Source organism: Onychostruthus taczanowskii, unplaced genomic scaffold (assembly GCF_017590055.1).
Source record: "Onychostruthus taczanowskii isolate IOZ18803 unplaced genomic scaffold, ASM1759005v1 scaffold20, whole genome shotgun sequence".
NCBI classification, from domain to species: domain Eukaryota; kingdom Metazoa; phylum Chordata; class Aves; order Passeriformes; family Passeridae; genus Onychostruthus; species Onychostruthus taczanowskii.
In genome coordinates, this window is record NW_024499240.1 from 3,771,615 (window position 1) to 3,799,218 (window position 27,604).

General features: G+C 36.0%; 1 protein-coding gene across 4 annotated transcripts in view; it reads left to right on the forward strand.

The window, feature by feature from the left end:
- UBR3 (ubiquitin protein ligase E3 component n-recognin 3) overlaps nucleotides 1–27,604 on the forward strand; it is a 104,125-nt gene that overhangs the window by 13,256 nt on the left and 63,265 nt on the right. For all 4 annotated transcript variants that reach the window (XM_041403192.1, XM_041403194.1, XM_041403195.1 and 1 more), the window contains exons 4-18: nucleotides 968–1,111; nucleotides 1,652–1,701; nucleotides 4,281–4,347; nucleotides 8,170–8,300; nucleotides 13,569–13,797; nucleotides 16,947–17,126; nucleotides 17,899–18,032; nucleotides 20,205–20,291; nucleotides 20,895–20,960; nucleotides 21,049–21,138; nucleotides 22,645–22,773; nucleotides 22,871–22,923; nucleotides 23,553–23,686; nucleotides 24,224–24,309; nucleotides 25,682–25,823. In XM_041403192.1, the coding sequence (XP_041259126.1) occupies nucleotides 968–1,111; nucleotides 1,652–1,701; nucleotides 4,281–4,347; nucleotides 8,170–8,300; nucleotides 13,569–13,797; nucleotides 16,947–17,126; nucleotides 17,899–18,032; nucleotides 20,205–20,291; nucleotides 20,895–20,960; nucleotides 21,049–21,138; nucleotides 22,645–22,773; nucleotides 22,871–22,923; nucleotides 23,553–23,686; nucleotides 24,224–24,309; nucleotides 25,682–25,823 (1,722 nt within the window). The remainder of the gene's footprint in view (nucleotides 1–967; nucleotides 1,112–1,651; nucleotides 1,702–4,280; nucleotides 4,348–8,169; nucleotides 8,301–13,568; nucleotides 13,798–16,946; nucleotides 17,127–17,898; nucleotides 18,033–20,204; nucleotides 20,292–20,894; nucleotides 20,961–21,048; nucleotides 21,139–22,644; nucleotides 22,774–22,870; nucleotides 22,924–23,552; nucleotides 23,687–24,223; nucleotides 24,310–25,681; nucleotides 25,824–27,604) is intronic.

Consider the following 27,604-nt stretch of genomic DNA (forward strand, 5'->3'; position numbering starts at 1 on the left):
TCAAACTATGATGAATTAAGGGTGTAAGTTTTGTTTATAACTTCAGTTTCTTCATGTTTTTATTTGACATCTCAAAACACAGAAAAAAGCATATTTTGGAGACTATTACGTTGATAAGAGGGTGAGCTTCAGGAGTGACTAGAAACATTTATTATTAAGACCTATAAGAGCAAATATCTGATCTTTCTCTCAAATAAATGTATAAATAAACATCTTTTCAGAAAAGTTTTTATAAGAAATCCATTCTAGCTTAGTAGTTCCAAACTAGTCATAACAAGGTTATTTGAAGTGTAATATTTCTAACTCATTTTGGGATCTGCTCTCACAGAGGTTACTGGAAGAGACCTGAATGGCAAAAGGCCATTGTCTGTCCTGCATTTCTGTGCAAAGCCTTTTTCATATTTTTTTTCTTAAACTTTACCCCCCCTCCCCCACTGTTTATTCAATCCTGTACCAAATCACAATGAATATGAAAATGTTGTCCAGTCACAACTAACCACAGACTCCAAGTGTAAATAAACTCCATGTTGTTTTCTTGTGATTAAGAGTCCTTTGTATATGTACAGAACAAATAGTGATTCCTGTAGTTTTAAGTTGCCATAAGTGGCTTGGGCAGCACCTGGTTAAAGAACAGGCAATCCCCAAATCTTGAAAGGAGGAACACTTAGTTAAGCTGCCTCAGGGGCAGTTCTCTTTATTCTTTCCTTCCTTTCTCTCTCCTGTTATAGTATTCAAATGGGAGTAATTTAATTGCTTCTCTTTCCTATATGTGATGGATTTTCTGATACAGAAATGCAGAAAGGGAATGGAAGGTAAGACATGCTTATCCGGACTCCTGAAATGGAGAATATGTGTTATTAAATTAAAATATTGGGGGCCATTTTTTAGATTGCTTGCATAGAGTGTGAAGCATATGAACCAAGGAGCTGCTTTTGTGCTTTAATACTGTTTTATGTATCTATTCAAGGTGTTGGAGAGAATGCATGTGCAAAGAAAAGTCATGAAAAGTACCTCATTGCTTTGAAAGGCTCTGGGTTGGCATTTCCTGAGGATAAAATTGCATGTAATATGCAGGATCAAGGAGCTGGAACTAGCACATTATCTGTTCAAGGTTTGTGTAGAAAAATATTTCAAGAAAATAATTGATTATTGATGGGTTTTATATAAACTGGTTTGGGTTTATTTTTAAGAAAAGCTAATCTTAATGAAACTTAAGAATTGCCTGTTATTTATTGCTCTACCAAATTACATTTCTCCAGTCATAATATCAGTGGAATTTGAGTAGGCAAGGTGTAATTGCTCATAGTGGAATTTTTCCACTGCTACAAAGTGGTTATCAATCCACAGCACTTCTTATAAAGATTCTGTGGATTTTATTTTGTTGATCACTGAAGTCCAGCGAAGTTTTTTATTCAGTTTCTGAAAGAATGTTTGTTAACACAGTGCACTGAAGTTCTGCAGTGGCATGGATTTGCAAATCCCTGGTATTGTATTGCTTGGAAGTCTTACTCCTACTTCAGTCCACTGCTGTGTATCTTTTTAAGAAGATTAATGTAGTGTTCCATTTCATAATGGCCTAAATATCTTTAAATACTGCCTTTTCAATATAAGATTTATGAAAAGAATCTCTGAATTTTTTTTATTTCAAAAGGTTTGGCAGGTGGTACGGCAACATCAGGACAAGGGGATTCTTCAGATGAGGTGAGACTTTTTAAAAACTGTAATGAACTGCAACAGAATATTAAAGGGAGAGAATGCTTGCAGCCAAATCCCACAAGTCTTAAAACTTATATCTGCCATACATTATCCCAATTTTAGCAATTAGGAATAATGGAGGTATATAGGAATAGATCTCATGCCTTTGATTTACTAAGGACCTCTTGAAAAATCCTGAGTTTTGCTAATACTGTTCCAGTTTCATTTATGTATGTAATGGAGAAGAAACCTGCGTAGGTATTCCAGAAATCACTATCAAGTAAATTTGGCTTGATTAAAGCAGACTTAGAGCAGGTAATGCTATAAGTGGTGTTAGCAGTTTTTGGCACTTGAGAATCCAGCTGAACTGGTGATAGCAGCAGTGAGATTTCTCTGTAGATAAATTCCCATGTGTAGACTTGACCTGACTTACCAAACATATGGAGTGGGAGTAAAAAGGAGAGAATATCATTTTAGGTTGAGCTTTAATAAATAAGTGGAAGAAAGTTAAATTCTGGTAGAGTAACTTTACCAATTTTCTCAACTATTTAAAACCTAATTTCAACTAGTAAGCTTTAGCCTACATTTTGGTAGGGTAACATAACAGACTTCAAATAAAGTAAAGAGATATCCCATATAAAAACATTAATCCCTCAGTGTGGCAAAAGCATTTATGGACTGTGTTTCATTTGATTCCCTGGAACATAAAATCTTAAATAAGAGGACAGATTTAGAGAGGACCTTTTTTCTCCTTTTGCAGAAAGGAAAACATGAAAAATAACAGCCATCCTTCAGCTTAATCTTTTACTTAGAACCATCTACTATTGTTGAAGTAAACCTAAGTACTGAACTGTGCAAAACTTTCCAAACTGTTTAGTTCCTTGCAGATGTACTGCTCTGATTTGTTGTCTATGTAAATTTTGTAATCTAGTGTTCCATCTGTGAAACAATACTACCATTAGATCTTGGTGAGAAAGAACATTTTTAACTTTTCTACACTACTTTTAAATACTGGTGGAAGAAAATCCTGTTAAAAGTGTACTCTTGCCACATTTCTTAATTATGACATATTTACTCTTCTCTAAGAGAGTATAATCAGGTATTAAAAACAAACTGTAAAAACTGTAAATGTCCTGTGTAACTCACATGGGGGTACAGAGGAGAGGAATGTTATTTTTCTGATAAGCATTTCAGCTTTCCATCTGCACAGTCTATTTTGAATTTTGGATGAAAGGTGTGAACTTCCTTTTCAGTAATTTGTATTTGTAAAGCAGCTCATGATTAAGAAAAAGATTATAAAATAAATAATTAACTTTCTTTACTGGTGGTTTTTTCAGGGCAGGAGACTTGAGTTACAGAGTCCTGCAGTTCATAGTAATATCCCAGCAAGTCTGATTTTTTTCTTGAGAATACATGGCCCCTGTGACTGGGGACTGGCAACATCCTGAGAACTTACTGACTCATTCCTGATGGAAGTGCCGAAGGTACCCTGTGTTCACAAAGACCACAGGATGCCTAAGTATTCAATTGTGTGTCCATCTTAAAATGAAATTTCAGATGGAGGAAATGAAAGGGTAGACAAAATCAGACCTTTTGTTTACACCATACTTGTGGTCAGTCCTTAGATATAAAGTGTGAACAATCTTCTTCCTCAAAGAAGGATAGTAACTTCTTGAGATTCAGGTTCATTATAATTCCAGAGAAATTTGTAAGTAAAACATGGCATTTGGTTAGGGGAGAAGGATATCGAGTACTTATTTTTAACAGTAGGTATCTGCATTAATTATATCTCATTTTATTAGCTGCAGTAAGAATCTTTATTTCTAGTTTCATTAGGACTACCAGTGTTGGCAAAGATCCATGCAACATTTAATATGCTCCTGTAATGTCACTTGCTTTTTTAAGATGCAGTGTTAGATTTTGTGAAGTGGTGGTGGAGATGTTTTTAACTTGTATTACATTTTGGAACCTTTGCTCTTTAGTTTGTGGAGTACCTTGAAAGCTTCAGATGACAAGTGCCTGTGTAAAGTGTCTCTGTTATTCTGTAGGGATCAAGCAGTCAGAATTGGCCTCTTAAAGGTGTCAAAAATACTTTATTCAAAAATACATCTTTATACAAAAATGCATCAAAAGTTTATATTGATTAGAAAGTATATAGCTAATTATATATGTTGCCAACTTTGATTCACAATATATTGGCTGGTATTTTTTCTGTGAAACAAAACCTACAGTGGATAAGGTAAAATCATAGATGTGCAAAGATTAGAAATTTTATAGTGTTAAACTTTTGTAGCAATCAGTTTTAGAAATCAAAGCAACTAACCTTACAAAATAAATGAAATAAATGTGGATAATAAGGCTGCCTGTAGGGAGAAAAAGACAATTAAAAAATTGATTTTATCTAAAAGGTTGCACACAATGTGTGATTCCTTTAAATAGTAAAAGTGTTTTTCTTGTAAGAATATATTGAAGGCTTCTCTGTTTTAGTTTGGTAGTTAAACCAGAATTTTGAGAGCTTACCATTTCTTGGCAATAAGTTTATAAGCATATGATTGTCAATTTTTAAAACTCTTCCTCTACCCCAGGAGGACCAGGATGGTAGCCAAGGTGTGGGAAAGCGCAAGAGGGTGAAACTAAGCAGCACCACCAAAGGTATTTATAACGTACTGATCTCAGTTATCATGTTTGCTTTATGTTTGCTTAAAAATATCCGGGGATACTCAATTCACTTCCTGAGCACTGTAGTGCTGCATGTGACAGCTATTAAACATAACAAAGTCTAAAAAGGAGTAGCAAATGAAAATGTGGTAATTGGCAGGTTAGATTTCCCTTGAGTGAGTACCTCTGTCTGGGACTCTGACCATTTTGTCACCTCTGTGTTGTAAGCTGACCTCCAAAAATTCATTCAGTTTACACTGTGTGCCTATCAAGGCAGCAATATAGCTTTACAAAACAGGTGTTTGATGTATTTGTTCTTAGCAATTTTTTTTGATTGTGCTGCTGTGCAGTATGATTGTGTTTACGGCCAGGCAAGAATGGTTCTCTCTGATTCTGGTTGGTCTTTTTGTACTGTTTATTAATGTTTCAGATAAAATACTTGAATGAAGTCTCTCTTGAAACCACTCCGTTATTTTTCTAGCTTGAATTTGCAGTTTCTAGTCCAACATGAGTAGCATTCACATTGAGGTCAGTGCAAGTTTTAATTCAAGAATAACCATAGGCTAGACAAGGTAGTTCTGTCTTGTGCTTGACATGTTTCTGTGCTAGAAAGTGTTTAATAATATTTAAATACTATTGTTAAATAAAGAAGACTTTTTTGGTTGTGTGGGTTTTTTTTTTGGTTTTTTTTTTTTTCTTTTATGAGTGTGAGGAGACTGACATTGGAAGTGCAAAGAATTGAAAGCCTTGAGAAAAGAATATTTGGGTGGAGGAATTGTAGTGAATTGAAGTGGATTAAAGTTTCTGGAATGTCTCTGGAATGAAGGTTTGGAGCCTGAGTTTTAAATGCAGAGGTTCATGAGTCAATGAAATAGTATGATATGAGGAGTATGGATAAATAAGATTGATTGCTTCTAGTGTTTCCATATTAAAGGAAAAATTATGAGAAAGCTGAAAAAGCAGAGAACTAAATGTTCTGACAACAGTGTTGTTTAGAGGTGATCTTAAAAATGGTGTGAGAAAGATTGTGGTAGAGATGTGGAAGAGGCAGTAGTTTTGGAGAAATGCAGGAAATAGAGGCATCCAAGGAAAGTTCTCTTACTTGGATTTAAGAGGCTGTTAGCTTGTCTAAAAGTTGAATTAGAGTCAAGTAACACAAGAAAAAAATGCTGGTGTTCTGATGCCTAATAACTAATTAGGGAAAGAGGCAGGGAGGAAGCCCAGATTTAGAAGCTTCCTGATCAGAAAACCAATATCAGCAGTGGCATTTCAGGATAAGTGATACTTGAATTCCACATTTCATTTTCCCCCAGGATTGTAGTCTTCCCCCTCTGAGGTATCCCAACATGGACTATGATCATGATGTTGATAGCTCCTAATATCTGCCCCAGAAGAGGGAGTCTGCCAAAGGGGGAAGGGTTTTTATTAAATATCAAATAGTTTTATTAAATATCAAATCTGTTTTTATTAAATATCAAATAGTTTTCTGAAGTTTTCAGTATTCATATTTTATGTCCAATAGGGTATAAAATTTGAGTATGAAAAGAAAATTTTGGAAAACTGAGTATTAAATAAAAACAGATTTACCTTTTCCATATAAGCAAACTCCCTATCCCTTCCTAGCTCTGCACTGGTACTGTTTTCATCCAGAATTATATACTGTGGGTATATTGGAATGCTGTCTTATATTCCAGAGGTGTTTTGTGGCACAAAGAAAGGATAAAATATTTTTTTAAAGAAAGTACAGTTTTTAAGCTGAGGTTCACTCATACAGGTATGGGACTGAGTACTGAGAATTTTTTTTTACTCTGTTTTAAAACTTCATCCTGCATCCATCTGAAATACCAGATGTTTTTTAAACCTAGAGGCACTATTTTTTAAAAATCAATTTAAAATCTAGTGATGCTTCTCAGAAGTGTGGGAACATTAGTCCCAGCAATCTTGACAAATTTTCCAGGTTTGGTAAGAGCATCCTGCCTACTCAAATTGTATAGCAGGTGTAAGCAGATGCGTGTTGTTGTGTCCCTGCCTGAAACTGCTGCATGAAGTATTGGATATGCACTGTTCACCCATGCTGTGTGTCAGAGAAAGCTGCGCACTCAGTGACAGATGCAGTGTTGTGCCCTCACCTTGCCTGGTGTTCTCACTCAGACACATTTGGATGTACCTAAACTTGTGCTCTGTTCTGTGGACGGAGGACTTCAGTCTTGCCTGGTCACCAAGCTTTCGTGGGCAGTCAAATCACACGGGCAACTTCATAGCGAGAGTTGAGGAAGAGAGCATAAATGAGCATCATATGTTTGTTGCTGTAGGTCATTTTTAATGCCTCACAAAATAGTTTAATATTTAGTCATATTACAAAATATTGTAATATTTTAATATATTTTATGATTCTGTGAAGGTAATGTTTTATATCAATGCTTGTCAAATATATTGAATAAGACATATTCTTTTTTTTTTTTGTGACTTGCTTAAGTCTTGAGGAGAACCCTAAAATTTAAGTCTGGGCAAATTGGTTACTTGCCTGGGGAACTCTCACACTTGGTGATGGTAGAAAATTGAGGTAATTCCTGCTTAGGAAGAGCACAAATGTCTGTCTTGCCTAGAACAGGCACAAAGCTATCCAGTGCAGTCTCTAAAGCTGTCACACTTCAATGAAGATGTGAGTCTTCAAGGCCAGATGATGTTCAGGGTAAATGCTTTTGGATGTGTGCAGATGGGAGCACTTCGTGCACTGCTGTTGGAATATGTGATTTTGTGTGGAGTTACATATCCTCAGGTGTAGTTGATTTCTAGGTGTAGAGAATTAGTAGTATTATTACTTTATTCTTTAGTCCTCATATGTTACTGGAGTGAACACCACCTGTTGTAGTTGTAAAGCATAAATAATCAACCTCTTGAAAAATGATAATGAAGAGTCTTTATATTTTAGTTTTTTAAAAACAGAGTTCATATGATTTATGCTCTATCAAGTGATCATTTAATGCAGTTTTTTGTAGCAAAGGTCAGATTGCAGCTTTGCAGTCAGGAATCTGATCTGCTTGAAAACAGAGCTGACAAAATGAAAAGGTCCTGGACTTGATTCCTATGTAGGTCCCCCACAGGGATCTACTATCAGTATGAGTAAAGGGGCAGAGTGAATGGGCAGAAAAGGGGAAAGATGAGACTGTCTCTCCTGCGACCATCAGGAGCTAGTGCCTCCTGATTATCTGGTTATGGTAATTTTTCTATTAAAAACCCCCAGCTTTTCTATTAAAAAACAACTTAGTGGTTGGCCAGTCAGTGCATGTACTGCTTTGAAAGTAAGAATTAAGGATACATTACTGCTTCTATTTGTTTTGTTTAGAGCTTGGTAAAGTGTTGTTTAGGTAATAGAATTCATCACTTAATCATAAATTGTATTTTGTTGTTTTGGTAATTTAACTTCAGTTAAGTAGTCATCTACAGTGTTTCCTTTGGTTAAGTAGTTGTATAAATATTGTGCAATTTGCTGTCATCCATTATAATCAGTGCAGCTGTTATGGTAAGGTGATTTGATTCAATGCAATCAATGAAGATTGTGCTCTGTGGTAGAATTGTACCGAAAACTTTCACTGGCTTCTCTGGAAGGTTCTTTTTGTAGTTACAGACTCTGACACTCTGCAGTATTGGTGATCTTCATTTTCCCAGTGTTGAAAAAGAAATTATTTACGAAATAAATTATGACATTCTTAAATTTTTGTTCCTGAATTTCTATATGAGTGCAACCACACTGTTATTGTTCTTAGTTTTAAAACTTACTGCATTACACATGCCCTGCTTCAACTTTTTATGCAGATCAGTCTATCATGGATGTTTTGAAGCATAAATGTTTTCTAGAAGAATTATTGTTTTGGACAATAAAATATGAGTTTCCACAGAAGATGGTGACTTTCTTACTCAACATGCTGCCAGATCAAGATTATAAGGTACTTGGCCTTACTTCATTTAAACCTAAGTGTCTTTTTATATTCACACACTTAGTGTGTATTATCCCTTGCATGACACCATGTATGCTTATGTTTGAATAATAAGCAGTAAAATAATGCAGATCTTTTACCTTGTTTTGAGTATTTGATAAGAAGTTCCTAAGTTTAATATTTGAAAACCAGTGTGGACAAAACAAGATGGATAAATCTGGAGCAGCACTATTAATTTTGATTTCATGGTTTATTTTCCATTTTGTCTGTTAGTGCATGTTTGCATGTGTTGGATTTTGTTTCATTTTATTTTACATTGTAAATTGGTTTTTATCACTTAAAACATGTGGATCAGGACTGTATGATTCTGTAGTGTGGTATGATTAGGGAATAATTGCAGTGATTTCATTCCTGTTTCAATTATTGTAGTAGGCAGTGGTTTTCCCACACAGGCCATTACAGTGTGAGTGTTCTTGCTGCAGCTATGCCCTAGGTGATGTTGGCAGCCTTCCAGGTGCTTCCTTACAGAGTTTTTCAGTTGTCCCTATGAAGTATCTCCTGGCCCAGAGTTGTGGAGACTGGATGTCATCTTCCTGTTTTAAATCTTGGTGTGCAGCCAGGTTTGGTTGTTTGCTCCACATGTTCCCAAGACCTAGTATACATAGCAATCAGGCTTAACATTTTGCTCTGATCATGTCATACCCTTGAGCCATGCAAATATTTTGGACCTTCTCAATGCCTGCTGGGAGGAAAAAATCAAGAAATTCTGAAGTCCGGGCGTGCAGATTTCTTCAAAAATGTCTGTTTATAATGGGACAACCCTGTATTTGTGCCCCCTTAAAACCTTGCTGCATCAAAACAGAGGACATGAAGATAGCTTGCAAGGAAGAAAAAGCCAGGATATGGGCCTTGAGCACTACTGTGTCCATCTCAAGATACCATTTTGATTTGGGATACCAGCAGAGATTCGTCTTGGTCTTAGATTCAGCTAATACATGAGGAGACATTAGGACTTCTTAACTGATGATCCATTGCTGTGAAGCTTGAATTCTTCTTGATATTTGGACACACACATGGACATCCAGTTCTCCTGATCCATTGCCAGCTAAATTCCTGCCTGTAAAAACACCCAGCTGCTAGCAGCATGCAGAAGAATCTGGTAAGTGTTCCTGTGTTTCCCTTACAACTGTACCATGTAATAACATCAGCTTCTAATGATTGTGGGATCTTTCTTCCTTTGACAATGAGCCATAGTATTCAGTGACTTTCTTTATTCTATTCATTATCTTTCTTCACTCAGAACGGAGATCATGGTTTTAACTGGTCTCTAATGACTGCCACCTTTAACTGGAAGTAGTCCATTTTCTACCCACCAATACTGCATGCTCAGATTGAAAGGTTTTTATAAACTTTTTTGGTTGTTTGTTTTTTTTGTTAAGGATTTCATATTGTTTTTCATTAAACAGTTAATTCTTATGTTAAAGCTTTAGTAGAAGCACAAATACCAAGTGTTCAAAATTTTTTTAGTATCTGTGTTTAATTGTGATTGTCTAAATGGCATTTTTAAGTAGTAAGGAAACTCAGAGCATGAAATATATCACATAGCAGTCTAGGGAGGCAGTGAACTATTTTTTTGCAAGATACCTTTGCTTTGTTGCAAAACTGTCAATGCTGCATAAATTTCAAACATGTTTATGAGGCCTGTGGTTAATTTACAAGGGGTGGCTCTGCCTTTTGCATGGAAAAGAGAAAACATAGCATTTTGGGATGAGTTAGAAGAATGTTTTATCTTACATGCTTCCATTTAGCTTTTTTGAAAGAAAAGCTTGTTTCCTGATGAATCATACTGCATTCTCAAACAGCAGCAATACCTCGAGGGATTTAAACTCTTCCAAACGATCTCTCAGCTTTCTGCTACTTTCTCTCATCCCATCTACACTACATGTACTGTTCTAATTTTTTCTGTATCTGCTGTTGTGCAATTTATCTGATTCTTTGTGAGGTGATTTAGCTCATTAAATCAGCAGAACTCGGCTAGGTTGGATTCCTAATAAACTGAGGGAGCTGGCTGGACACAGAGCACAGAGCTGGCTATCTGTATATGCTTTGAAATTGTTGAAATCTCTGACCTGCAGCATAAGCATATGAGAATCCATCATTACCCTGTACAGCAGTCTCTGAACCACTAGCAATCTCAGTTACACAGATTTTTTTTGAAATAGGAAAACAAACTTCCCTTCAAGGATTCCCAGTACTGAAAAGAGATGTTGAAAGGGGTGGGCTAAAACCCTGGGTTGACTAGCTCTTCCCTGTCTCCCCACTTTGGCAAATGAGAGAGATAGCACAACAAAAAAGTGTGGTCTTTGCCTTACAGATTTGTGCTTGAGGCATCCCTTCCATCACTCTCTGACATTTGAAGCTTGGAAGACTTACAAGTGAAGAAAAAGAAAGCAGAAGAAAAATTTATTGACGCTTCCAAGAAATTAAAGGTGTTATGGTATGGACAAGAGGAAAAACAAAAGGCCCAAGAAAGAGACTTTCATGTGACCAAGGAGAAGGCAAAGAATGTGTTGGCAGTAAACAGGAAGATGATGGAAGAGTGTAAATCATCCAAGAGCAGAGCCTTGCTGAAATCTTGCTGAAAAATGCAAAAGCATCTGGTAGACATAATGAATCAACAAACATAATTAACAGAAATGCTGTGGTGTGTCAGGCACCTCCCATAGTGACTCTTGGGGCAGCTGTTACAGCAATAGGACTTCACTAACTCCTGGATATGCTGTTCTACAAATTCTGTAGAGCAGTTTTTCTATTGGAACATTAATTTTAGTGCAGCATTCAGCTGGCAGAAATACTTTCCATCTTAGCATTGAGAATATAAACATGGGAGATGTAAGTTCTAACTGAAGCATGGGGTTGTTGTTAGTCTCCAAAGAGTTCTGGAATTGAAGTTAAGCGGTCACCAAGAGGAAAGGCTAGCTGAAAAAATTAACTTTGTTTTTCTATAGGTAGAAATTTAAAAGCTGCTCAAGACCATAGAGAGTAAGTCAGTAAAGATAATTAGATGCACAGAAAGCATGTCTGTCTTAGGACCCATTTCTTACAGAAGGTTGGAAGCTGAGTATTTGGAAACATGTTATGACAGAAATTGCATTCTTGTTGCATTCTATATTTTTCCTTAGTTGTGTATATAGCTTTTGCCACTGAAAGAAAGGATATGTGGAAGGACTGTTTTGGCCTGCTATGGCTGGTTGTATGTACTGACTGCAGTTTACCACAGTATTTCAGCTTCTTAACTTCTGGAATGAGTTTAGTTTCTGCCACTCAAAATTGGAAAGGGTTGTATTTGTTTGTTTAACGTGCAAATGAATGTAGGAGTAAAGCTTCTGTCTTTCCTTTAGTTAAGTGTTTTACAGAGTCTCTACCATTATACTGTAGTGAGGGCAAATTTACAGTGCTTTCAGAAGTTCATTATTGTAAACGAGTGAGGCACAAAAAATTTTGATGCGTGCCAATATAAACTAAAGAAAAAAATATCCAAAATTTGTTCTTAAAGAAGGACCTTGCTTTTTGCAGTCAGCTTGAATGGAGCGTGCTGTGTAAAACAGTTTCTTCATCACAGAACCAAAAAATCCTTTTTAAACGTAATACAATGTGAGGAAGTAATACATAAATAAAATATATTCTTTTACTAGCAGTGTTAATATACTAACTTCTTAAAATACCTGCTACATAATTTCTGTCTGAGGATTAATGTGAATTAGTGTGTAAATAACATTAGTGTGACAGTCTTGATGATAAGTGCTAATGCCAGTGATGAAAATTGTTTCAAGCCTTTAACTTAAAGGAAATTATGTGATGGGAATATCAGTAATACCAGAATGATACTGTATTAACTTTGCTCAAGTGTTGAGAATACGTTGTGCCAAAAACGCTTTAGGTGAAAACCGTGACCACTGCTGGGTGCTATCTGTGGAACCTACTTTCAGTCATTATTACACAGGTTTCCATCACTGCCAGCCAGGTATGGAAGGCAAGTTGAGTATTCTTGCAGTGTTTCCTGAAGTGATATCCCCATTCTCACCCTGGTTCAGTTTCTTGCATCAGCAACTTTATCTTTGGGCATAATTGCTGGGAGAAGCAGTTTCTGTACCTAACAGCAGAATTAGGTCATAATATTTTTGGAAGTATTTTTTAGGTGATAATAACATGATAGTGCCATAATAAAAATATGGGAGCACTGAATCTAAGGCAGATCCAATAGTGATCTGTATATGGTCTGGTGAAAGCATGGCTACTGAGTGTGGTTTAAAAATTTGTAATTTTATGCTTATGAAAGATTAATGCTTCCAGAAGGAATAGGCAAGGGATTTTTAGACTTTGGATTTTTATCACTACACAGCTTGTCATCTTACTAAGCCAAGCAAGTCCAGATGGTGTTCATTGAGAACCTAAAGTACTAAGTGAGAAGTGATTTCAAAGCTAGCAGATATGTTCATGTATGTGCATTGAAAAGGTTGCATATATAATAATAATAATAATAATAATGCACTTTGAGGCTAATGGAGTGGAATACAGAACTGTACTAAGATTGTTATATATCTATATGTACAATGCATTTAAATAACAGTCTGGTTAAAAAAAACACTAACAGTTCTGTGAAGAATAACAAAGCTGCATAATTAATTTAGTTATTGAGGGAAAAGCACTAAAGGTTTATTTCAAAAGTATAGGATGCTATGACAGTAGAAATGAAAATCAGTGTAGAAATGTCTTGCTTGAAAACGAATTAAAACCTTATTTCATGGTTAGAAATTAAAACATCATGCTTAGATGACTGCGAGTGATAAGGCAGCTTTATAAGGCACTACTAAACTAATTGTTCATAGTGTATCATTTTAGGACGTCCTGTTGTAACATGTACAAATTTAGGATAAATTAATTTTTAGAACTTTACTACTTTCATGGGCATGCTGAGACGTATTCCTTGTTTGAACATTTCTAGGTTGGCTTTCTTTAGTGTGGAAAGTACAGAATGAGATGATTAGATTCTGGAGAAAGGTAATAAAATTAGCAGCCTAAGATACCCCTCCCTATAAATAGGTCTTTTCTTTTGGTCTGTTTCTAGAAAACAGTAATCACTTTTGGTTTGTTATAGCAACCCGTGTTTCCCAGGGTATGTTGATGATACATTCATAAAGGAATATTTTATAATGAAAGAAAGCTATACATTTTGTATGATGCTTATTAATGTCAACTTTTCTTTATAATTTGCAGATTGCTTTTACAAAAACATTTGTTCAGCATTATGCTTTTATTATGAAAACACTGAAGAAAAGCCATGAATCAGACACCATGTCTAATAGAATTGTGCATATCAGTGTTCAGTTGTTCAGCAATGAAGAACTAGCACGCCAAGTAACAGAAGAATGCCAACTGCTGGATATTATGGTCACTGTTCTGTTGTACATGATGGAAAGTTGCCTTATTAAAAGTGAATTGCAAGGTAGGTTTAGTTGTTTGTTTGTTTCTTTACATGAATAATAAATTGATTATAGAGCAAATTTAATCTTTCTTTGGTGGTCAATCCACCTTTCTGATGCCTTTCCAAAAATGTACAGGATCTAGCAATATATTGTAGAGGATGAGTCTCAAAATTCCCTGGAAATACAAAGGTAGTTATCAGGAGTGATGCTAATATTTTATCCTTTGGTTTGTATGGGATTTTTTTTAGGAATGTTACATGGTTTAGAATGCAGGTTATTACCTTGCCACTACTTAATTTGTTGTGTGAAGTGCATAAGCAACTATTTGAATGAAAAATTATATACATAAACTGAGACCTGTATGAATTTAAAAAATAGTTTCAAAGATTTTCACAAGCTATTTGCAGTATTTAAAATGGTTTTAAGTTTCAAAACTTGTGATTGCCTTGATGTAATTAAAGGTGAATAATTTAATATTTTGTCAATATAGCAATTTGATCAACCTTTTGTTTGATAAAGTGGCAGTTTGAATTTGAGCTATTGTAGATTGCATAACTTCTTTAGTGAAAACAGCTGTTCTGTTTTCACCCTCTTTGTTTTACCTGTCCTTATAGGAAAATGGCACAATTGATCTTGCTGACTTCTGTCATTTGCACTTTTACGTGCCTAACAGACTAGAGACCTCTCAGCCCTCTTTATCCTAGTTTGAATCTGAAAGTAGCCCCTAGACAGGCTGAGTGCTGCTGATAAATAAGTATTACTTCTGCATGAAATTGAATTTTTTTTTCCCAAAGTATCCCTTTCTCAGAGTCCAGTCTATGTATAGCCTAAACCAAAATGACTGTGCAGAAATGGAAAATCCTCACTCACCTAGCTATCAGGAGTGCCCTCGTTCAGCAGCACTTCAATAGGAAAATTTTTTCTCTTGCCCTACATAGACTGCTTTACAATATTAAAAAGAAAATGCTGAATATTTAGCAGTTTGTATATCAGGTGATTTTTGCTAAATCAATGCCGTATTGGTGAAAAGTAATTTAAAACTATTTCTAAGCATCTTTTGAGTATTACTTTTTGGTCAGTATGGGATCTTGCTAGCATGGTGGTAAGGTTCTGTAATGGATCAGAATTGCAGTACAGCAGAAAAAGGCTGTGACTATGATTAGTCATTTTCTGAAGAATCTTCATGGTAATTAATGGATGTAAACTGGAGCTGGTAAGCTAAATATTGTTAGATATATTTGTGATAGATGTGTGAGAAAAGAGCAGTTATTCCACTGTTCTATTACTCTTTTCCCAGCACCAGTGATTTCTCTAAGCTAAGATACCATTATAGAATTGTAGAATCTTTTATGTTGGTTGTTGAGTCCAACAGTAAACTAGTACTGGCATGTCCACCTCTGGGATATGTCTGGTTCTTTTCAGTGTTTTCACAACATTTTCCCCTCACTGCTTTATGTATAAGGGGTTGGGCATACTGTAAATGGACAGAAAAGAAATAATAAAATTTGTTATTGTGGTTTTGCCCTCTCATATTCTCAATGGCCTTCTTTTGCAGTTCTTTGAGCTTGTATCTTGTGTTTAGTTCAAGTTATCTTTTATAATGCTGAAATAGTGAGAAGTCTATGCTGGTGAGATAAATTAAGAAGAATTTTGTTCGTGCAGCTACTGTAAACAATAGGTTTTTTAGTATCTGAACGAGACAAAATTTACAAATCCAGCCAATGGATAAGTGGAGAAAGCATGTTTGAGAGGAGCAAGGAAGACATGGAGCAGAACTTGTGTGTGTCACAGCATGTTTAATTTGCATTGCTCACAGAACCTAACAGTCTTTGGAACAGCTGACAGCTGTTTAAAATGTACAGTTCACTAAGGGTGTTTGTGGACAAACTGTTTTAATGAAACAGTTGGCCTCTGTTGATACCAACTTTATAAGTGTTACTAACTCAGCTTACCTCTCTCACACCTAGTGTGAAAGGATGAGGGGTAGAAACATAGATGCAGGTAATAAAACTGGCTCCCTAAGGAGATTTATGTCCATATGTTCTTATAGAATTTTTTCCTCTCTATCAGCACTTTCCTCCTAATGAACTTTATATGGGAAAAGGATTTTATTTATAGCCCCAAGGAAAACGTTTTGGTAATGGTTTATCCTTTGAAAATCTCAAAGTGACTTTGCATTAACCCTGGCTTGTGGAGTACTCTGAATGAGGCAATGGCAGTATCCACTTGAAGTAACTTTGCATTTGTCTGATCTATACTGGAAAAGATGTAATTGTTGGTCCTTTGCAAAATCCTTCAGCAGATTCAGTCAGAGATGCTACCCTGTTCTTGGACAGGCCAAAGAGAACCACTCTACATAGAGGTTTTACCTCACCATCCAGTGACTGGAGTATCTTAATAAGTGTCTTTTCTTCTGTTCTTCTTTCTGTGGAAATAGAATATTAACTGACATGGGTACTGGAAGTTGTTTCACTTGGATTGTGAATCCAGAACCAATTCTGTTTCCCTTCTGATCTTTCCAGGATTCCCTCTTATGAAAAGAAAACAAAGAGATTTATTTGGCAGATGGAGAGGATGAACTTCTGTGATTTGGGGTGGGAGGGAAAGAAATCCCCCACCTGCCCCCCCCTCCCTGTTTCTTATCCTCCTCTTCTAGGAACCTTCTCCTTCCCTAGTCTTGGACTGGCTGCATAACCCCTCTCTCTGTCCCAAATTCAGAGTGAAAATGTTAAATGTTTTGCTCTGCTTTTTTCAGACTCAACATGCCAGTGTAGATTTTGATCACCAGATTTCTTCTTGAATACTGTAAGGTACCTTGCTCACTGGGGTTATGTCAAATTCAAAGTAGAATTCAGGTGTTTGTAATAGGAATTGTATTGTTTGTTTTTTTTATAATTAAAAGTGTTGGAAGAGCCATAGCTGTGATGGTTTTCCTAATGTGCTACTTTCTAGAGGTTGTACTGTGTAGGTCAGTCCATGATGAAAAAACAGCCTCAGGTACCATGAAAGAATAATTTTAGTTTTCTGCAGTTTTCTCTCTGTGTGTCTGACCCCAGCATTACAGTGCATCCTAATGGATATTTTTGCGTCCTTTTGTAACTTTATTAATAAATTAAAGAAATGACTTTGTCTTCTCCTTTTGTTTTGTTTTTTTCTTTTTAAAATCTAGATGAAGAGAATAGTTTACATGTTGTGGTGAATTGCGGGGAAGCACTACTGAAGAATAATACTTACTGGCCCCTAGTTAGTGATTTTATAAACATACTTTCACACCAAAGTGTGGCAAAGAAATTTTTGGAAGATCATGGTCTTTTGGTAACATGGATGAATTTTGTATCATTTTTTCAAGGTATGTGACTTTTATAATCAGTACTAATACAAGGATGTTAAGACAGATAGTGTTCGCTGTAGCAAAGTCCCTACAGTGCTGTATGTATATATTTAATCTGTTAAATTAAGATTGTATTTATTGAAAACATTGTATTAATTGAAGAGAACAAGATTGTATTTATTGAAGAGAACAGTATATTCTAGAAAACAGATTACAAAAATTATCTAATGGATCTTTTTCTTGTGTGAAGTAGTTGAAGAGCAGTCACATCACACTTAGTCGACTGAGATCTGTGGTGCAAGAATTCTGAGGCTGTACTTAAAGTACAGATCACAACTGTAAACTCAACTGTTTTACTGGTGAAGTTCTAAATTTAAATATACAGGAAATTAAACTCATAAATCTGTATCTTTTTGTAAGTGTTGCTGTAAATATAATTTTTTTAATGATATTAGATAATATTTTAAGATGGTGTATCTCGATGCTGATAAATGTTTTGCTTAGAAAGAGGACCAGCATTCAGATGTTCTAATTGACTGAGTAACATTCGAAGTGGAAGTTCATGTCTCCTGAACAACAAGGACTGCAGTTATTAGCCAGTCTTTTATCTTTTCTGGTATATTTCTGTTCAAACTTTGTTTTATCAAATATTCTTCCACTAGATAAAATAGATTCTTACACTTTGTGGAGTTGTTTTTAGAGGTGTGTAAATGCATAATACTAAAAAGACTGCATTCCATTTAACCCTAATTAAATCTTGGGTTGTATAACTCTGCTTAAATCTTTGAAGGTATGAATTTAAATAAACGGGAGTTAAATGAGCACGTGGAGTTTGAATCACAGACATACTATGCTGCCTTTGCTGCTGAGCTGGAAGCCTGTGCCCAGCCAATGTGGGGTCTGCTGTCACACTGCAAAGTTAGGGTAAGGCAAACATTTCCCTCTCACGATTCCTGGTTTTATTCATGACTTATTCTAGAATTCTCAAACCTAAAAAAGCTGCCTTGTGTTTGAAGAGGCTTTGGTTTGGCTGTATTTGTCTATTTAAATAACATAAAACTCTAATCAACTCAGATTCTGTGTATGAGTGTAGAATTCATGCTTGTAAATAATTTGTTGTCTCCAGTACTGAGGCTACAAGTTCAGGATGTGTGCAGTCATTTCATATGACTGTACATATGGAATAACTTCTAATCTAATGAAGAACTTGATAAATGTCTCTGAGTCATTCTGCCTTTGTTCAGTGGGAACAGAGATGCATAAGTCATCCTAATGTTGGCTGTGTCTGTGAACAGACATTTCATTATGATGGGAGATGGAGTCATTTATGGGTTTGTGTGCTTCTCCTATCAATTTGAGGCGAAAACTCTTGGGTCAAATGGTCTCCAAACTAGAGCAAAAACTTGTTGCTATTTTCTAGACTGTAAATTATATTAAGTTACAGCAAAAATAGAATCTATTAGCTTTTAGGAATACTTAACATATTTTCTGTGAAATAAATACTTGTATTTGAAATTAGCTTATTAAGGTAATTAAGTGTCAGTGAGACAGTACTGACTAGATTGAACTGCACACTGAGAAACTGCACAAGCAGTCCATGTGATTTTAGAATAGTTTGAATCAGGCAGTTGTAAAAGTCTTTCTGTGATGTAAATTACATTGATACATTGTGAATTTTTCAATTTATAAGTCTGCATTGGTTTTTGAAAACCAAATTACAGCTTCTGGCTGTTTGAAGTGTTCCTTTCATTTTTGCTTAGGAATGGGATGTTCTTTTATTTAAGGCCATGCTCCTCCACCAGTTGTCTTGTAAGTCATGTCTTCAGCCACATGTTTGAACCTTTTGGTCATTATCAGTAAATCTGAAAATGTTAAAGAAATTTCCTAGCTTAGTTGTTGTACTTACTTAGTGAAACCTGGTGGGTTGGAATCTCATGTCTCATAGGATAGGGAAAGCCAGCAGAGCCAGTCCTTCATAGAGTGTGGAGCAACAGGATGGGAGCGTGGCTGTTGTATTTCCTGGTGTGAAAAGGCACCTGACTGAAATAGTTGCCACTTGCACAACTTTTGGCTGGCGTGAGCACTGCTGCCTTTTGCATGAGAAGTGTGTCATTGGATATCCTGAGAGTGTGTGGCAAGTCTGGACTCTGTTTAGGGGGAAGTGAAGATTAAAGGAAAAATCTGTTAAGAAAAGAGTCTTTGCAAGTTCTGCTGATGACAGAGCAGTTTGGTTTAGCTTCGTTTCTGCTTTTTCTTCTTGCGCACGACTGCTTCTCTCCTGGAAGGCAATGTACAGCTCTAGTCCTGAAACATGATTTAACCTGAAATATAGTGTAGTTTATGGCATTGTTACACAGCTGTATCATACAATCATGACAAGGTTTGCTTACCATTGATATCTATGCAGTATTGTGGTATCGTATCATTTAGGGTGTTTTGCGTTAGCCAACTATAAGAACCTTTTAAGTAGATAGAACTTGTAGGCCATTAGCTACTCCTTTTGGTTACATGGAAAGACTTTCTTTTATGCTTACAGCTCTAAATTATAGCTAAAAGTAAATGGATAAATTAAACAACAGTAGGCACTGGGACCACCTAGAGAGCGAGTCCTGTGAGGAGCAGCTGAGGGAGCTGGGGTTGTTTAGCCTGGAGAAGAGAAGGCTCAGGTGTGACGTTATCGTTCTCTGTAGCTCCTTGTAAGGAGGGTGTAGCCAGGTGCAAGTTTGCCTCTTCTCACAGGTGGCCAGCAACAGGACAAGAGAAAATTACATCAAGCTGCAGCAAGAAGAGGTTCAGACTGGGCAATAGCAAGAATTTCTTAGTGGAAAGAGTGGTTAAGCATTGGAGTGGCTCTCCAGGAGTAGTGGAGTCCCATCCCTGAAAGTGTTCAAGAAACAACTGGACCTGGCACTTGGTGCTGTGGTTTAGTTGACAACGTCTTGTTCAGTTAATGGTCTTGGAGGTCTTTTCCAGCTTCAGTGTTTCTGTGTACTGTAAAAATATTCTTGAAATAATTGTATTTACTTGTAGTAGGAAAACAATGGCGCTTAAAACTGTTTTGGCTCATACAAGTGTGCTGGTTTCTTTTAACTGCAGGAAACACAAGAATACACACGCAATGTTGTCAGATACTGCCTTGAAGCACTTCAAGACTGGTTTGATGCTATCAACTTTGTAGATGAGGTAAATATCCTTAGTGAATTTAAGCAAAGCACTGTGAAAATATGATTAAATATAAAAGGTGATGCACTCCCTACACCCAGACCCCTCTCGTTAATTTAAGTAGCTATTCAAGCTAGTGATCAAAAAAGGATTGACTTGCTGAAATTAGAGTTTGTAGTTAATACTTAAAATGTTATGCCCTAGGACCCTTTTTCTTCTGTAGTCTTGGTGATTTAGAGCTGCTGGTGCAAGCTTAAGCTGTGAGTTTTAAAGGAGCGTTATGGATGCACTACTGTTGTGCTGTATGAAGAGCTGAATGAAGTAGGGGCAAAACAGAAGTCTTCTGCTTTGGCAACTGGGGAGCAGCTTTACCACTTGGCAAGCAATATTTAGTCAACTCAGAGTGCCATTAGCTTCTGGAGACACACTAAGAGAGAAACTCCCTGTCTGAGGTTTTGGAAACTTCTGAATAATCAGAAAGACAGGGGAATGAAGTACTGCTATGTTAGTGGAAAGTAAGTCTGTCAAATGAAGACATAGAAGATACATTGGTGGTTTTGCCAAAGATATTTGTATGTTTGTTTTTTCAATATATTATATTAAATACCTTTATTTTACTTTCAGCCAGCACCTAACCAAGTTACTTTTCATTTGCCACTGCACCGTTACTTTGCCATGTTTTTAAGTAAGGTAAGCACATGTTGTAGTTTCACAGAAGATGGAAATTCCCTGTTGAATGTAATCATTCAACACATCATATGCTTGTATTTGTTTCTAGGCTGTTAAATGCCAAGAACTAGATCTGGACACTATCCTGCCAGATCAGGAGATGCTGATGAAACTAATGATTCACCCACTTCAGATTCAGGTATGGGTAGACTTTTAACTTAACTATAGGAAGTATGTCTTAATTGTGGAATATAAAAACAAGCCGTATGTGACAATAATAAGTACAATATACCAAGTAGTTAGGGTGACATCTTTTTTTTCCCTTCCTATTTCCAAAATTAAAAATGGGGCATTAGTTATCATACTCTGAGAAGGACATAATAATAGTATTCACTATAGCTCTTTGAATATGGTAGGATGGAGCAATCCTCTGAAAACATAAAATTGTAATGTGAACAGAATGGAGTGCAGGTTGACAAGAAACCCAACCTGGAAGTTTTGTATTTTAAATTGAGAGTGACTTCCAGAATGGATGCACAACATTTTATTTGCAAATTTGGACTTACTTGTGCATAAGTGGCAGTAAGTAGTATTTCTAATCATTGCTTTTAGATCTAATCTCTTTTTAATTGTGATGTCTTAATTTTTGGTTCATTTTGGTACCACAATACCTCATTTTGAGTTAGTTTCAAGATTTTAAGGAATACCTACATGTATGAATCACATCATTTGTCTTTGATTACTTCTGTTGTCTGAAATATACTCTCATATGAAAGTATGGCATCTGTTTCATAAACTTGCAGTGGTTCTTTTTATCTCTTACTCTCCTGAAGTAAATTAGTATAAAAAAGTCTATGAAGTTGTAATATGTACGCACGTATATGTGTAATGATAGTGAGTAAAATGATGAGAGGACTGGAGCACCTCTGACAGACTGAGAGAATTGGCATCGTTCACCCTGGAGAAGAGAAGGCTCTTAGGAGACGTTAGAGTAGCCTTCTGGAGGGGCCTACAAGAGAGCTGGGGGCAAACTTTTTAGCAGGGCCTGTTGTAACAGAACAAGGTTTAGTGGGTTTAAAGTGAAGTAGGGTTGATTTAGATTACCTGTAGTACCTTTTTTTGCTAGGAGGGTGGTACAACACTGGAGCAGGTTGTCCTTGGAACTGGTAGATACCCCATCCCTGGTTAGATTGGATGGGGCTCTAAACAACCTGACCTAGTTGAAGATACCTCTGATCATTGTAGGGGGTTGGACTAGATGACCTTTAAACGTCCCTTCCCACCCAAACTATTCTATGACTCTCCAAGAAAGCCCCAGAGGGACTTCTTACAATGATGTGTAGTGACAGGACACCGGGCAATGGCTTTAAGCTGGAAGAGAGTAGTTTAGATGAGATATCACAAAGACATTCTTTGCTGTGAAGGTGGTGAGACACTGGAACAGGTTGCCCAGAAAAGTCAAGGATTCCCCATCCTTGGAAGTTTTCAAGATCAGGGTGAACGGGTCTTTAAGCAACCTGGCTTTAAGCACCTGGAAAGTGTCCTTGCCCATGGTATAAAGGTTGGAAATGTTTAAGGGCCCTTCCAATTCAAACTGTTCTATGATTTCTATTTTTCTGTGATAATATACTGATGATCTGCTAACATTGAACTGAGTAGCTGAACATCCCTGAAATGTTTATAACTTTTTATGTTCCCTGCACAGGCAAGTCTTTCTGAAATTCACAGCAATATGTGGGTTAGAAATGGTCTACAAATTAAAGGACAGGCCATGACTTACGTGCAGTCTCATTTCTGCAATTCAATGATTGATCCTGACATTTATCTGCTGCAAGTAAGTTATGTTTTCCGAGAAGCCAAACCAATATTATTTACCTACAAACTATTGAATAGAATAAATTTAATAAAATTAATTTACTCTCTTTCTACAGGTCTGTGCCTCTAGACTGGACCCAGATTATTTTATTTCATCTGTTTTTGAAAGGTAGGACTAAAAGATGAATGCTCTTGTTCAATATTGTGCTGGCTATTGTGCTAATTTATAGTGTGTGATAGAAAAATTGCATATCTGATACATATCTTCAGTGGTACAACCCTCCCTAGACAAAATTAAAACCTAAGGACTCTACTGAAAGAGGTGTCTCTTGATTTTAAACAGCATTGGCTTTTGATTTACAGGGCAGTAGTGAAGGTACGTGTTTTCTGAACATCTTTAGGATTTTATAAGTTTCATACGTGTTCGTATGCTGGGATATTCTATCCGGAAGAAGTAGTAAGAGACACAGAATGTTTACTTTTCTGGAAAAAAAAAAATCAGGATTTGAACACCAATTATTATGCATTAGTTTTTATATGTTGATAAATAAAAGGTGTTTTCATGTGGAGTGAATATCGCTATAGCACATTCCATCAATAGTTAAATAAAAATTGAAATTAAAAAAGATGAGGGTTTTCATGTATGTTTGTTTGTACTTTGGGTTTTCATTTGGGCTTTTGTATTTCATTTTAGGTTGTTGTGAGTGCTATCCTGAGTTTATCACTATGTTTCACATTGGTGTTTTAATGTTGGAGAATGCTTAATGGTTGTTTCTGACTTTCCTGTTTGCTATGTAGATTTAAAGTGGTAGATCTGTTAACAATGGCTTCACAACACCAAAATACAGTTCTTGACTCAGAGCATGAAAGGTCCATGCTGGAAGGAGCCTTAACATTTTTGGTCCTTTTGTTAAGTCTTCGTTTACATTTAGGTAAGAGTCACTACGTTAAGAATATCTGTATGTAAATAACATTATTACACCTTCATTTATATTCAGCACTTAGTTGGTGCCTTAAAGCTGTTTAACCATATAATAACTTAAAGCATTCAATAGTCAGTTTCATCTTTAGCAGTTACTGAATTTTAGTTTCATCTTTGAATTTGAGTTTCATCTTTGCCAGTTACTGAATTTTAATCCCTTATAAAATAGAAATAGATATAATACATAAAATGGAGAAAAATGGCTTTAATGGAAGTGGGTGATTTGTGTAGGTGATGACATGAAGATTCTGTATCTTTTCCAGAAAGACAGCAATTTGAGTTTATACTGGTATTTTCTGATTGAGATTGTGCCTTTCATAATATTTGCACACCCCCCGGTTTTTTTTCCCCTGTATTTCTATGGCACTGCATCATTACTTAATATTAATTTGTATCATGTTTGACATGCTTTTAATGTTAAGTGAAAATTGAATGTGTGTCTTAGAATTGTACTGTTTTAACAGCTTTTTACATTTCATTGTTCTAGGAATGACAGATGATGAGATCCTCAGAGCGGAGATGGTAGCCCAACTGTGTATGAATGACAGGACACACAGTTCATTATTGGATCTCATATCCTTGGAATATGTGCGCTAATGAGCCTGAATGACGCGTGTCTGGATAGTAGTGAGACTTGAACATGTTTCTAGGTTACATAATTAAAAAATTGTGTGAAGGTGTGTTTGTATATATTTACTATATATATATATACACACACAGTATATACTGTCTATACTTACTAGCAAAGGCTCCAATTTTGGTTTTTCTTACAATAAATACAATACTTTTTAATAGGTTAAATTAGTTTTGATACAAAATGCTATACTGGTCTTTGGAAGTCTTTTAGGTATGAGGTAAAACATGTTTTCCAATGACATTGTAGAAAGTTTAGCAAATCATCACATTTGTGTGGATTTGAGCCTTTGATTTTTGGTAAGTTCATGCCAATATAAAAAGCAGGCAGTCTACATTACATTGACTTTTGCTATCAATAGCTGAAAGTGCAAATAATAGCAATCCTGCATGTTGCTTTGACAATAGAGTGAAGTGCATGTGCTGTGGGGAGAGAAGAGCAAACTGAGTCCTTTAGCACAGGCATAGGGTTTGTGTCCCTGGACAGCTGACTATAAATATGCAGGTTTTCCTGCTGTCACTCTTGTGTGTAGGTAAAATTAAATAGCTTGTTGTGGTTGCATACAAAAGCTTGCAATCCAGGTATGGGCAATAAGCAAAAATATTAGGAATGTAAAGATAGGAAAGGATGAGATTGAGACTAACAAATGCATAATAAGAATTTTAATAATAATATGCTCTAGTAACTCAGTCAAGTATGTAAAATAAGTGATTACTTAGAACAATTCACTTAGGTGAATGACTTAATTATCAAAAATAAGTGAATAATTTATATAAGCGATCACTTATCACTGAGCAGAAGTTTACTTATTTCTGGGTGCTGCTTGTGTTTTAGGGTAACGTTAATAGGTCAGTTAAGTATTGCTACCAAAAATGAGAACTGTGGAATCCATGATCCAGAATTATTTATTGTGTTTATGGATCCTGAACTATTTGCTTTCTTTTTCTGCACTTGGATGTAAATGCAAAATATTCTCCCTATGAAGAGAGACAAAGTGTTTGTAAGTAAAGACAATCATGGAAACTTTATATCCGCTACCGGCAGTGGTTTCTATTTCTCATGAAGTACTAACAGCTAGAGCCAAATATGTAGCAAGTCTTACTTTAAAAAGTTTAACCTCGTAGCTGGGAGGCTTAGATTCTCTTCAGTAACAGTTACTGTTCCTAGCAGCTGGAGCATGCAGACCTCTTGTGGTAAGGACAGAGCACTGCTGAGATGTGGTCTGAAATGACTGATGGAAAATATCAAGAGGGGAGGGAAATTGTGTGTCCTGCAACTAAATTACTTTGCTTTCCTTAATGTAAGCATTACATTCCAGAAAACCCTAATCCTAAAAGTGGTATTATTCCAGGAAGCTTAAGCTTTGAATCAGTCCTGTCAGCAGTTGCTGACTTTAAAGCCCCTGTTTTTGAACCTGGAGGTTCCATGCAACAAGGAATGTACACACCTAAAGGTATGGTGATCAGTGTTCTCTTGCAATATAGTCATTGTTAAGATGTCTAACCAGGGTTTGTTTGGTTTTGTTGTAGTGGGCTTTTTTTCCTTAAAAAAACCAAAAAACAGACCAAACCTACCTGTGTTGAAAGCTGCCCCCCATCCTCCCCACAAAAAAGCCAAACCTACCACAGCCACCAAAACCCCACAAAACTTGACTTTTTCATTATTGCCCATTGCTTATATTTAAGAGCATTGCTAAAGAAAATCAGTAGTCTTAAATAAATTGATTTTGATCTAGAATGAAAATGAGCTTATACTAATCAGGTACCTTCAGAAAGCAAAAGAAAATATATAAATGAAAAATTATCTTATTTGAATGTTATTGAACTGCATACTTTATTATTCCTATGATTTAAATAATTATGGTGTATATTTAGTAGAGTTTAGAGCTGTTTGCACTAGTGAAATGTCAAAGATACTTTCTTTGAACTTCTCCACCTTTTGACTATTAAAGATACCACGATACATAATTCTTCATTTTATGTTGCTTAATTGTATTAGTATGCTGTAACATTTTTTGCTGTCAGTAGTGAGGGCCTAGAAAAAAGTTCAGACTAGACTTACTACAGAGTATTGTTCTGTAATTCTACAATGCATACAGTGCAAAAATGACAAGTTTCTTTCCCTGACCAGCTTGTCATCTAAATTGGACTCAGCACAGCATTGGTATATCAAAGGAGAGAAATAATTTAAGAACTCAGTGTTCCATTACTGTGTCATGTCACTAAGCAGATAAGCCTGTAGAAATCTGAAATGCTCCATGTGCTCTGGTTGTGCTTCAGGCTAATGGCAAAGCTGAGGAGAGATTAACTCCTTCCTCCCCCACATACCTCCCTTAAGAACGGGGAAGGTTAGAGCCTGGCAATTTTGAAACCATTTGGTTTCACGGATTTTTTGGGGGGGAGTGGTGATTAATGTAGGTACTAGTATTGTAATAACTTGTAATTGTTTGCCAGTTTTTGTACTGGGACATTGAAGTGTCAATAATGCTTTTTTGTACAAATTAACAACTAATGAAATAATTTTGTGAAACCAGAGTTTGGGAAATTGATTCATCTTGGTTCTTTGATGTGTAATTAGGCAGCTTAACACCCATGTATCTAAAATAACTTAATTTTAGTGTTACGTAAACTGCATTTCCTTATGTCCTGTCTGGTTTCTGGAGCTCTTTACATGCTGGTCATTTTCATAACACAACGTGAAGGAAAAAGAGATGGATTATGTTGTTTTTAATTACAGCACTTCATATTTAGGTAATCTAATGCTAGATTACAGTGTTTGGAGTTTTTGTATATAGTTTGGTTGGTTTTTTTTTTTAACTTAGGTAAACTATTTATTCCAGAGGTAAACTGTCTTAAGTATCTCCCCTATAGCATTGAATAATGAAGTGATTTATGACACTATACAGATTCCCTTTTTCTTAAAGTGATAAAACTGAAAAATCTTCTGCAGGAATAAAAGCTGGCATGGCTTTCTTTACCATCTTAAGTGTTCATATTCCCTGTAAGTTTATATAGGTTCTCAAACCCTTTGCTTTTAAGAATTATAGTTTGTGGTCTGTCATAGTTAAAGCAAGTCATGATCAGATCAATTCCCTCTAATCTTCTAATCTCTAGTTCCCCTAAGTTTGAGGGGGTTGAATCTACTTGATGTTCACAGATCCTTAGATTTTGCTTCCATTAATCATCATTTAAAAAAACAAAACCAACCCAATCCAACTTCCAGAGCCAGGCTCTT